Source organism: Notolepis coatsorum (assembly GCF_963971535.1).
Source record: "Notolepis coatsorum genome assembly, chromosome: 2".
Lineage (NCBI taxonomy): Eukaryota > Metazoa > Chordata > Actinopteri > Aulopiformes > Paralepididae > Notolepis > Notolepis coatsorum.
The window spans coordinates 193,662,886-193,676,025 of NC_140166.1; the positions used below are offsets into that span (position 1 = coordinate 193,662,886).

Below are 13,140 nucleotides of genomic sequence, written 5' to 3' on the forward strand. Positions count from 1 at the left end.
CTTAGCCTTTTACTAGTAACATTGCTCGCATCGATTATATTGAATGTCATTGATCTACTGGTCGACCACGGCCGACTGGTTGGGCACCACTGGTCTAATAGAAATAAATGCATTCAAACAAGAAAGTATAGTATACAGCAATGGCTAATGCAAAGCTAACGCTAACGCTAACGGCTAACGCTAGTTAGCTTAGCCTGTCCAGCAGCTAACATTATCCCATCGCTCGTGGCAATTATATTACATGTCATTGATCTACTGGTCGACCACGGCCGCCTGGTTGGGCACCACTGGTCTAATAGAAATAAATGCATTCAAACAAGAAACCAATGTATCGACATAGCATGGCAAACAAAAATTGCCAGGCCTAATGCGAGCCAGAAGTGCTGTGCTTTGTAACGTGGCTTCATGTTTTCATCCACTGAGCTCCACATGCTTGTTTGGTTGAGGTCTGAACTCTCAAATTGCCCATAAATATCGTTTTTGTGGGTATTGTCCAGTTGTTGCTGTGTGGTTTTATCTGCCCAAAATTCAAGCAAGCATGAAAAGCATTACAGTAACGACGTTGTGTGTGTCACGCCCCCCGCTCCCACTGGCCCGCATCCGAAACCACCTATTCCAACCGTCCCAGGTTCAGCGGGGGGGTAAAACAAATCAGTGCCGCTTCGCTCCCAAAAGGGGTGTGTCCGTCTGAGTGAGAACACTCCCGATTGGTGAGTGAGAAAGGCCCCTTAAGGGTGAGGATTTAGAGGAAAGGTAAACTTGTGTTCGGAACAGTGTTTCATCAAGGATTTAATCTATTTATGAGTAAACACGGTTACCCGAGAAGACGGCTTCAGGATTCAACATGAGGATATGGAAACTTTCTCAATGACTTGGTTTCATTATAACTATTTACAGAAAATACCAGGACATTGTGACTCAGTGTGTGTGTGTGCGTGTACACAGTGTGTGCGTGTTGAGCCCCTACCGTCTGCTCCAGGGTGTGGCTGCCACAGAGGTCTTTGAGCTGGGGGTCAGAGCTGGCTCTCTGGCTCCTGTCCCTACTCCTGGTCCCGCCAGAAAAGTTCTTCTTTTTCACACTACCATCTGGGACACACACACACACATAAAGAGATGGACACAAACACACACACACAGAGATAAAACATAAATATCAACACAGACATAAACACAAATAGACATATACATATACAAGGGCAGTCACATACACGCCGTTAACAACTTCTGAACTGTTATACAGAGTTGCATGTACCTAATTTTCGCACTATAAGCTGCACCTGAATATAAGCCGCAGCAGCTCAATTGAATGATGTGTACATATATAAGCCGCACTGGACTATAAGCCGCAGGTGTTTTAATGTTTAATTACCATATGTAATTAGCATTGGGACACAATACTGTCGGACAAATAACAAGAATTAACTCATTTACAAGTTGTATTAAGTTTAGCAAATAAGGGAACAGATAAATAACATTTCAATGCAGTCAAAAAAGCAATATTTAGATTTTTACATTTTCGGGTTTGGTCACGTCGAGTCACATATAAGCCGCACCGTTATATAAGCCGCAGGGTCGAAAAATGGGGGGAAAAGGCGCGGCTTATAGTCCGAAAATTACGGTACTTGCTAACGTAAGCCACGAAGCAACCAATCATACAATAACTCCAAGCAACCAGGGGTCTTTCCAGATCTTTCCAATATATTTAAAAGTTTCTTTGTCCAATTGAATTATATGAGATGAAACGGGTGTAAACGCCATTAGAGAGTGGGCTTCTTCAGAGCGAGACGTGTGCTGCTGGACTCACTCTTGTCGAGGATGGTGGGGCTGCTGTCGTAGCCCCCGAAGGTGTCCGCTCTCCTGGGCAGAGTGCCTGAGCCGCTCCCCTCTCCTGCACGCGTGGCTGGAGCCTCCTCCCTCACTCCAGACTGCAGGAGGTTCTGGAGGTTCTCCACTGAGGAGGAACAGACGGGGAGATGATGGGGAGGGAGGGAAAGAGTGGGGGGTGGAGGGAGTGGAATGAATAGGAGCCGTTCCAATACAATGCCTGATACCTAGAGAACAATGCAGGGGTTCCCAAACTGGGTGCTGCCGCACAGGTCCGGGGGTGCCGCCAGATCAGCTTGAATTATTTTTTTCTTTATATATATATTTTTTTTCTCAATTATTATTATTATTATTATAAAATAAATTCTATCCAAACTCAGACGGTGGCAAGACGGGGTGGCCAATGATGCAGCACACAAGTCAGCGTCTTTTTTTAAACTGATCGCTGCACACCTGCGCATGCTGGAGAGGTTTGAGTCGCAGAGAAGCCAGGTAACTGCATTGACCACAATCAATGGATGATATGCAATGAAATGACAGTAGGAAACCCCCTTAGGGGCCCCATGTCACTCGTGTAAAAAAGAAAAAGAAAAAAAGGCCTTCACGTGAAACCAAAACTTTGAGCCAGCATCAGGACAGACATGTAAACAAGTTAAGAGGAATTATCCATCTGGAGCAGAAATTATCTTGCCCATGCATGAACGGCAATTACTTTTATTATCCTGTTAGAACGCATTGGAGAAATACATTTGGTCAAATGTACATGTATCGTCTTCTCCAGAGAGAGACAAGAAGATGGATGCCATGCCAGTTTCCTCTCTGTGTGTTCAGTAGAAAGCTATCTGGCTGCATGTTAGTTTAGCTTGGCACAATGAATGGAAGCGGACATGACCGGTTAGCCTTCGGGAGAGGTGTTAGTTGGACAATACCTAGGCTAACCGGCCATGTCCGCTTCCATTCATTGTGCTAAGCTAGGCTAACATGCAGCCAGATAGCTTTCTACTGAACGCACAGAGAGAAAACTGGTATCCATCTTCTTGTCTCTCTCTGGAGAAGACGATAAGCTAATTTCCCAAAATGGGAAACTCCGGGGACCCATCTTAATCGTACCACACTTAAAAATATATAATTTAAGCGCATGCTCCAACCCCGCTGTTAGAAGATGCGTTGATGGTCTGAATAATAGACACCAAGAAAGGTATCCTTAGCAGATCAGCTCCAGGACTGACCCACAAAAGGAAACGCACTAGAGCACGCAAATTAAAACGTCTAGAACATCTGGTGGGACAAGAAAGGTGTGAGTTTGAATATTTACTGAATATATTATTTTGTGGCTTACTCCATCTGGCAGTTACCCGCTGAGGATACATTTCTTCAGTACACAAACTTATTCAGTAATTCATTTGAGGTCTGAAGTAAGGAAAACACAATATTTGCATTCCAACAAATCCCCATTGTTCTGTGTGATTTCGTGGATACATGCGTTTGTGCTTGTGTCTCCGGCTGACAGTTGTGTGTCTCAGCCTACCTTCAGTGATGGCTCCTTTGAGCAGTGTCTCCCCCTGCTGGAGGTCGGAGGTGTCTCCCCGGAGGAGCAGTCTGGAGCGGGAGGCCGTGTCCTCCAGTCCTGTGGCCGACTCTGCCATGTCTGCAAACAGCTGCAGCTTCTCAGTCAGGGCCTGGACAACCACCGCGTCCTTCTGGCTCAGACGCGCTGGGAGTGGGTTGGAAAGGGAAGAAGAGGAAAATGGGATGCAATAAGAAACCATACCATGGGTCAACTCAAGATCCAAAAATAAGGATTACTTCTGGTGACTCCCCATTTGATAAGAGTGGTCCTACCGGTAGGTTCTAACGAGCCTCGTCGCAAAGGTGAGAGAATGACTTTCTCATTTGGGCCCATGGACGAAAAGCTTTAAGAACACATGGGATATGGTTAAGTAAAGATAAGAACTCAAAACAGCATCTATACTGATGTTCCAAGATCAAGTGGTGCACAAGCGCCCCCTAGTGTCCCAGTATTACAGGGTAAGTTCAGAATCCTGAAACCTACTGAGTAAGGTTCACCGTGGAGAAGGTTTAAGTGTTGATTTCAGGGCTTGTACAAACTGTACAGACTTGACTTTGCATTAGTTTTGTGGCTAACTATCCGAAGGTGTGCGTGTATCCAGTATGAACAGCAGCATGGATTGTGCTGAGAAATAATTCTGCCAATCAACATCATCTGTAAAGAAGGAAATGGGGCTCTAACATTCTGAACTTACTCATTCATAATTACACCCAACAATAAATAGCTGCAGAGGCTGCATTTCATTTATCTGTTCTGATGCTGTTGCCTTACCTTGAAACTCTTTTAACCTGGCAGCTCGTGCCTCTTCCTCTTCATTGAACAGCCTCTCCTCTGTTTGTGGACAGCTGATACAGAGTGGAGAGAGGGAGAGACAGAGGTGAGAGGGAGAGGTGGAGGGACAGAGGTGAGAGACAGAGGCGAGAGGGAGAGGTGAGATTGAGGGACAGAGAGAGAGAGAGAGAGAGAGGTACAGAGGTGGAGGATAGATAGAGGAAAGAAAGACAGAGGGGGAAAGACAGAGGGGGAGAGAAAGAGGTGGAGAGACAGAGAGGAGAGAGAGACAGAGGTGAGAGGGCGAGGTGGAGACACAAAGAGACTTATGAGTGCTGTGTGTGTGTGGGTGTAATTATGATATGGTCAGAAGAGCATGCATGCACACGCACATGTGCGCACACAGACATACATAAATATACATACACACACACACACACACAGGGACCTCATGATTAGATTATGAATATTAGGACTCTGATTTGATTATAAAACGATTCTCAATACTCATCACAGCTTGTTTTTTATTCATTGTGGTTGAATTCTGTTCAGTTCACTGTATAATAGGACACCTTTATTTATTATTTATAGCTTTATTTATTAGAAAATTGGAATTCAGTTCAGTCAGGCTGAATTAAAAAGCACTTAAGTGCAAACACTAAACACAGAGTAGACAATATACACATACTATATGCAAGCTATACACACTATGCACAGGCTATACACACTATACATACAGTACTATGAACAGACAGTATACAGAATATACAGGAAGAAGAGAAAATGCACATAAAAACATTGCACATAAAATAAGAAATGTGCAATGAGGTGGCAAGATATTGTACATAGACATTTTTGTGTAGAAGTCCAACAACTTTCTACAACTTTCTCTTGTGATTATGAAGTTTGTGTACATAAATTTGTCTGTTCTGTTAACATAAACCTGCAAAACAACATCATCGAATTGTGTGCACAGATGCAGAATCGAAAAAAGATAGAATTGCAATTATTAAATAAAATAGATCATTTCTACCACCCCTAAGACACACAAACCCCCCACGTGTGACTTAACTACCTCTCCCCAGCTTGCCGGATGTTCGTCATCCAGGTGTTGCGCTCCTCCTTGGAGGTGGTGTGGATCTCATACATCTCTGGCTCGTTGGAGGAGGCGCAGATGAGGAACATGGCCTTCTCCTCGTGAGCCACCTCCCTGACAATCAGCTTCTGAAGGGAGATCACCGATGGCTTGTTGTCCTAGGAGGGAAAGAGGGAGGGGGGAGAAGAGAGAGAGAATAGAGGGGAGAGACAGAGACAGAGGGGTACGAGGGAAGAGAGCAGGGGGAGAGAGAGAGAAGCCAAATGAGAATGCTGTCCTCAAGTCTTTGTTAACAAGACTTCAAACCTCTAAGAGTGGGAATTATGTCCCCATTCATACCCAACTATGTTAAGTATTATGCTTTACGATATGTATGATTGTTGTGTTACAGTACACCGTTACATTCACTACTCACCACCGTAGCAAACACATATCTCTGGTCCTTCTCTTGAAGTAAGAGTAGCACATCGGACAGCAGCACTGCAAGAATATCTGAAGGGACAGGAATAAAAAATGGCATTTCTAGGTCAGCATACACAATTAAATAATACAAATAAAAACACAAAAAAAAAGGAAAATTAAACTGTACAAAATCCAACAAGCTGAGTAGTAGAACATTATTTCACCACCAAAAAAAAGCAGGTAGAGGGCAGATTCTAAATATTACATTATTGGTTTACACAGAGTTGTAAGTACATAACTCCTACTAGTAGCTACACGGTAACACAGTTGTAATCATTGAAGAGGTGGAGCAGGCCGTGTACCTTTGAGTCTGCCGGAGGCGGCTTTCCAGTTCACCGTCCCCTCGTGCAGCAGTCGTCTCCTGCCCTGCGCCAGGTCCTCTCTACGGAACACGCGGCCATCTTTGATTTTGCCCAGAGCCTTGGGTTCCATCTTGTTGTGGATCTCCCTGAGGCGAGAGGCCTTCTCCTGCAGGTTGACCAGCGTGTCCACCTGAACGATGGTGCCTTTGATCAGACCCATGGCCCGCGTCAGCTCCTCGTGCTCCTCCGTGCCCGCTGGAGATCAAAACAAAGGCATAGAAAATACTGACACAAAAGACCGAACTAACTAGTATACTGGAATAATCTCGTCTAGTTGCTGTTGTCTGTTCAGTCGGGGGAATTAAGCAACAGATGTGTACTCTATACATTCAGTGTTATATAGAATACACTCCACTAGTACTATACCTTCAGTGTTATATAGAATACAGCCCCCTATAGTTCAATCAGTTTTTAGTTATTGTGGGGTATACAATTTTAGCGATAGGTTAGTCTTATAATGTTTTAAATGTATGTGTTTTGTGTTATTGTCGTGTTTTCTTGTGGCCTAACAGCCCTGGGACCATGACGGAAATAAGGGTTTTACTCTTTCTCATGTTATCCTTTGGATCCGTGTTGTGTGTTTTTAATCCATCAATAAAATCAATCAATCAATACGCTCCACTAGTACTATACCTTCAGGGGTGAATTCACAAAGAATGGATTGCGGCCGCCAATAGCACCCTTAACTGCGTGTGATTTGCGCCTGCTATGTGCTCCGTCTTAAGGACCAATTCACTAAAGATATTGTGCGAATGATATACTAGCGCAAACATGCCCATACGGTGTTGCAGCAGAGTGCAATTTGCTCCTGATGTGGTCAAATAGTATAAATACTGCCCATGCAACAGTATGCACGTCCTAGGACAATGGCAGACAGAAAACAAAAGCTTAGATTCTCTGATCATGAATTGGAAGTCCTGACGGACGAGGTCCAAGAAGGAATCAATAGCTCTTCGTTTCTATAACAGATAGACATAACAGAATTTTTCACCATTTGTATTTTGTTTAGTTATTTCTTAATTTGTATTTTCATGACACAATTGCATCCTTTGTTTTTGTCACTATCTTTTTGTCATTGCATTTGTGTGTCATGTCATCGCAAAATAAATGAGTTTGAGCAGACCCGTCCATGGTGCCGAATCTTTAGGCCGAAGTTAGGCACTGTGCCAGTGAAAATTATTTCAGACTTAGGAATATTTTTAGAGTGAGAAATTAAGTTTTATTTCATGTTTAGTTAAGATAATAAAACCTGAGTGCTTTGCGAATAGCAAGATTTGTTTTGGGGTTATTTGCACAGGCATAGCGTCAGAAAAAGCAGCACAATCCCTTTGTGAATTCGCCCCTCAGTGTTGTGTAGAATATGCTCCACTAGTACTATACCTTCAGTGTTGTGTAGAATATGCTCCACTAGTACTATACCTTCAGTGTTGTGTAGAATATGCTCCACTAGTACTATACCTTCAGTGTTATATAGAATATGCTCCACTAGTACTATACCTTCAGTGTTATATAGAATACGCTCCACTAGTACTATACCTTCAGTGTTATATAGAATATGCTCCACTAGTACTATAACTTCAGTGTTATATAGAATATGCTCCACTAGTACTATACCTTCAGTGTTGTGTAGAATATGCTCCACTAGTACTATACGTTCAGTGTTGTGTAGAATATGCTCCACTAGTACTATACCTTCAGTGTTGTGTAGAATACACTACACTAGTACTATACCTTCAGTGTTGTGTAGAATACACTCCACTTGTACTGGGTACTATTCCTTCTGTGTCGTGTAGAATACTCTCCACTAGTACTGGGTACTATACCTTCACTGTTGTGTAGAATATGCTCCACTTGTACTGGGTACTATTCCTTCAGTGTTGTGTAGAATACGCTCCACTAGTACTGGGTACTATACCTTCAGTGTTGTGTAGAATACGCTCCACTAGTACTGGGTACTTGGTGATACGCTGTGTCACCAGCAGAATGCACTCAGTCACTCCTAACCGCCGTACAATGGACATGTTGTTGATTTTCTGTAGGGGGGGGGAAAGGAGAGAAAGCTTAGTTTAAACAGTCTTTTTCTAAATTACTCATAATAAAGCATGTTGTGTAGACATACTATATATACCTATGGATTCATAATATCCTTCAAACTGAGACAGAAACATCTGGGAAAGCCAAATCTCAGACAGAAGAAATTATCAGAAAGTAGTAAGGGTATAACGATTAACACATATTCAGATTCAATACGAATTTAGATTTCAAGGTCATGATTCGATTTTCAATTCTTAATGCAATTAAAAAGACTAACTTTTTCAGGATATTTCACTTGGTTAATGATTAAAGGAGGGCAAATATGAATTTGTTCAAGAAAAAAGCATCTCTATACCAAAGATCATAAACATGATAAATGCCCCTACAGTCATTTCAGTATGAAGGTTCAGTATTCTTAACTTTTTGATGGTTTAGTAGGCATTTCTTGGGCACCCCTTGAGTAATCTTAAAATCGCCATGTCTACGGTCTTCCGGGGTTTTATTGAGTATGCTTATAGCATGGTTACTTTCAGGAAGTGGATTTATACATTATTTACCAAAAATTACAATAACAGACATGACTGCACTGACATACTCTTACTCTACAACCAAAACAACCATGGAAGCGGCCAATTTAATGCGAACAATATTCCTTTCAAGTACAAGCAGATTAACAGTTTGCTTTTTGTCTGTTCATCACAGATTATGTAATGAGCAAACAAGTTAGTGTTTATATTGCTATTGTTGACACCAATAACATGCAATGTGATTTTTATATCCATGACAAGGGCTGCAACAAAAACTGAACTTCCCATCTGAACTGTGGAAGTGGATTTTTGACCTACTGAACAGTAGGTTCAAGTTCAAGTTGTTTTATTTGTCACATGCAGTGGCGTCGCGTGGGTAAAATAACAGGGGATGGCAATTTTTTTTAAATTTAAAATGTTTTTTTTTTACTTTTATACCGGTATATATATATATATTTAAGCCAAATAATATTGTGACAAAATAAAAATGCACACTAAATAAAAATACACATTTCAAGTGTAAACATACAGCTAACTACTATTCCATGGGCTAGATTTAATACGATTCTAGTTTAGTAAAGCGCTTCCCACACCTCCAGGGCGGCACATGTGCAGAGGCTAGAGTACTTAGTTTGCTGACGGACCCGTTTTAAGGTGTGGGAAGCGCTTTACTAAGCTCGAATCTTATTGGCTATTATTGGTTTGGGACTCCACAAGCATGAATCACATGGTGGATGCTAGAGAAAGACACCTCCCCTCTGCCTCCTCTGCTGCAGTGAGCACAGAGTCACTGCCTCTGCTCAGTGAGTCTGACAGTGTGTTAGAGAGAGTGAGAAGGAGAAGAGGGAGACATTAAAAAAAAAAAAAAAAAAAAATTATAACATGAAAAATAATGATTTTTTTATTATTATTGTAAACTATATAAAATAAAATAATTTTTTTTTATATTTCATATTTGTTATTAATTCATATTTTAATAATGGGGAAGCCTGGCTTCCCTTGGCTTCCAGGAGGATTCGCCACTGGTCACATGTACATAAAAGGTACACATTACAGTGATTTAGAACATTACAGAGTTCTAAAAGCATGGAGTGTGGGTAGTAGGGTTAGTAGATTCTGTCTGATTGTGTAGGTACTGAGGGATTTCAGCCAATGTATTCGTACATCTTTTCCCGACCGAAAAACATCCTGCAACCCCCAGGTTGAGAACCACTGGTTTAGACGACAGAAAGGGGAAAGAAATGCGAGACCTAAGGAAGAGATTTCTATACTGCATTGAACGTATTCTAAAATGTGTCTTATTTTTTATTTTTATTTTTTCACCTTTTCTCCCCATTTTCTATTTTTCTCCCATCCCAATTTCGTATTATCCAATTCTTCCCTCCCCTGTCTTGAACGTTGCTAGACTATGCCTCCCACTGGTCGGCTGTAGTGAGGATAGAAGCCTTGCATCACGTGTCCCCTCCGGTACACGAGGAGGCAGCCTGTCGCATCTTTTCACCGCAGCAGCTCAAACCCTCAGTCGCGAGGAGTAACACGTGGGAGGCTCACGCTGCCCCCGCTACTTCCCGTTTCCGTCGCACCGGCGTCACCCAACCGACCTGTAGGAGTCGCTGTCCACAACGTCCAATCCCCACCCACCGGCTTTCCCACCCTCTAACACTTGCCAATTGTGTTAGTATGAACGACCGGCCAAACCGGTAGCAACGCAGAGAGCTGGGCTCGAACCCAGCGTCTCCTGCATTAGTGGCGAGCGCCTTGCCCACTGCGCCAATCAGCCGCCCGTCTGATTCTGTATTGAGATGGTTAATACATTCCTACAAATAGCGGGTCGATCTGGAGGTCATTCTCACCCGTATGAGGTTGTGGAACTTCTTGTTGTTCTGCAGCATGTCTTTGTAGAAGCCGACAGCCTCTGTGTGGTGGCTGCAGAAGTCTCCATAGTTCTCCTTCATCCTCTCCCCTACCTCACCTGAGAACTGGACAACAGAGGCAACCAGCATGTCTGAGACAGCAGCTCACGGTTCTGTGGTGTCAACCATGCAGTAAGTATAATACACATTGTGTGTTGTTATAATGGTACGTGTGCGTGTACTGTATGTGCGCGTGTGTGTGTGTGTGTGTGTGTGTGTGTATGTGTGTGTGCATGTTCTGTCCTTGAAAGGACACTAATCGCAGACCTCACAAGGAACAAGGGGCTATTTTAGAGTCAGGGGTTAGGATTATGGTTAGGGTAAGGGGTTAGGGAATGAATGTTAAGCCAAAGCATGAAAACATGACTGTGTGTGCGTGTGTGTGTGCTTGCGTGTGTGTGCGTGTCCATGAGGGACCCTGTATACCTGTGTGATCAGTATGTCAGCCAGTCTGTGTATGGAGTAGTTCCTGTCACCAGGCGACTGGAGGTTATCCCGCCGCCGCTCTCGAAGGCGGGACAGGAAGTGCGTGTGGAGTTCCAGAAGGTTCTCCAGGCGAGGGAACAGACACTCGAGTCGGCCTGAGTCCATCTGCAGGTTCTCCTTCAGCTCGCGGACATACACACGCAGCATGATCTTCAGTGTCCGCACATGGTGCATCTCTGTCTGCATCAGCTCTGTTCAGGGGGGGGGGGGGGGGGTCGTCAACATGATTAGTTAAGAGTAGAAGAGGGGGGAGCTCCAGTAGCTCACCGCGTATCTCGGCGCTATTTCTGCGTCGGGAGGAGCCGTGCTGCGTCACGGTTCTGGTTGACTCCGAGTTCGATTCCCGGACCCGCCGTCATTTGCCGAATGTCTTCCCCTGTTCTCCCTCCCGTTTCACTCTACAACTGTCGGTCATGCTTGACCAGAAAAGCGATAAACGCTAAAAAATAAAGTTAAAAAAAAAAAAAAAGTAGAAGCGTGACTGGTAGGAGTTTGGTACTAATGCCAGGGTTAGGGGGGTTGATTCCCAATGGGGATAAACCCATATTCAAAATGTATGCACTTGTGGTATTGTAAAGTAGTTTGGGTAAAGGGTAAAGTAAGAATACCACCAAGTGGTATGTGTCACATTTTCAGAGGTATTGATTGGTTCAGTGGATTGAGGCACATTCAACACTCTTGCAATATAGTGAGTTCAAGAACAGTTATGTTGTACGTCACCCGACCTTTCCGGTCACTATCCACTTGACTATACTGACCTAGGAAGTACAAATGTCGTGAAAATATCCTTCGAAAAAGCTATACGTTTCAACTGGTAGCCTTCTACCCACCGATATATGAGGCTTCGACCACCAAGGATAGTGGTGTAATGAACACTTCCTCTTGAATTACAATATTTAGAGGGGGGAAATCCATTAAACAAAAATCTACATACAGTATGTCTCTTAACGATTTCTTTATTGTTACTATAAACATTAAACTCACAGTATATCAAGTCCTGTCTTGTAAACCCTGTCTTTATTATGTTACTTTAAACATTAGACTCACAGTATATCACGCCCTGTCTCTGAACCGTCTTTATTGTGTTACTATAAACATTAGACTCAGTGTATCACATCCTGTCTCTTAACCTTGTTTTTATTGTGTTACTAATAAACTAATAAATATTAGACTCACAGTATATCACACCCCGTCTCTTAGCCATGCCTTTATTGTGTTACTATAAACATCAGACTCACCATATATCACATCCTGTCTCTTAACCATTTCTTTTGTCAGTTTCTTGACATACTGTTGATCGACCGCCAGGCTCCAGGACTCTGCTTCCAGGTCCTGGGCATCTGACTCCAGATCAGCCCGTACCGCTGCATAGTGAGCATCTAAAAGGAAGGAGACAATAGCTAATAATACACTGGCATTACTCAAATTCAGACCCCAGATCAGCCTGTACCACTGCATAGTGAGCACGTAAAAGGAAGGATACAACCACTAATGAATAAAACCTGACCCTTATCAGCAGTGATTTGTCTATATTCTAGGTGTAACTGAGGGGTACAATTCCCTGACTGTATTGATAAGTATGGTATCATTAAACCACTACCGCTTTATGTACTTTAATTACTGGCCATACAGTACATGATATATAAATATAATGAACACTTCCCACAATGAATCGGTTCCACACAAAGTGATAATTAAGTATTTATTGCAGCAAAAGGTACATAATATACTTCTCTATTATACTTTGGATGCGCTTATAAGGCAAAGGAATGTGCGTAGGCAAATCAATAATGAATGTCCATTCTCTGGTTACGCAGGAGGTAATTATACAACCTGAATCTTAGGGAATTATATCTATGGTACACTAGTAATATATAGCGGGAGATACTGGAAGGGTCCCCCCGGTTGTAAGCTAGCAGGGGTAGAGGATCTGTCGGTAGTAGAGAGTCTGGTCAACGATGACTAAGGAGACTCCAAGTACAGGAGACGGTGCAATAGTCTCTTGATCCACAGACGAATACAGCTGTTCTCCGTAGACTGTAGCTCCACAGTGAAGAAAGCTAGCCGGCCTCAGGCTCTCTGAGGCGCCGACTCG

At 43.0% G+C, this 13,140-nt stretch overlaps 1 protein-coding gene across 1 annotated transcript in view; it reads right to left on the reverse strand.

Moving 5' to 3' along the window:
• Positions 1–13,140, reverse strand: part of arhgef18b (rho/rac guanine nucleotide exchange factor (GEF) 18b) — a 111,424-nt gene that overhangs the window by 40,407 nt on the left and 57,877 nt on the right. The window contains 11 exon segments of the mRNA XM_084308888.1: positions 968–1,086; positions 1,805–1,951; positions 3,353–3,538; positions 4,166–4,239; positions 5,241–5,419; positions 5,677–5,753; positions 6,026–6,280; positions 8,001–8,118; positions 10,500–10,625; positions 10,986–11,236; positions 12,284–12,424. Of these exon segments, the coding sequence (XP_084165014.1) occupies positions 968–1,086; positions 1,805–1,951; positions 3,353–3,538; positions 4,166–4,239; positions 5,241–5,419; positions 5,677–5,753; positions 6,026–6,280; positions 8,001–8,118; positions 10,500–10,625; positions 10,986–11,236; positions 12,284–12,424 (1,673 nt within the window).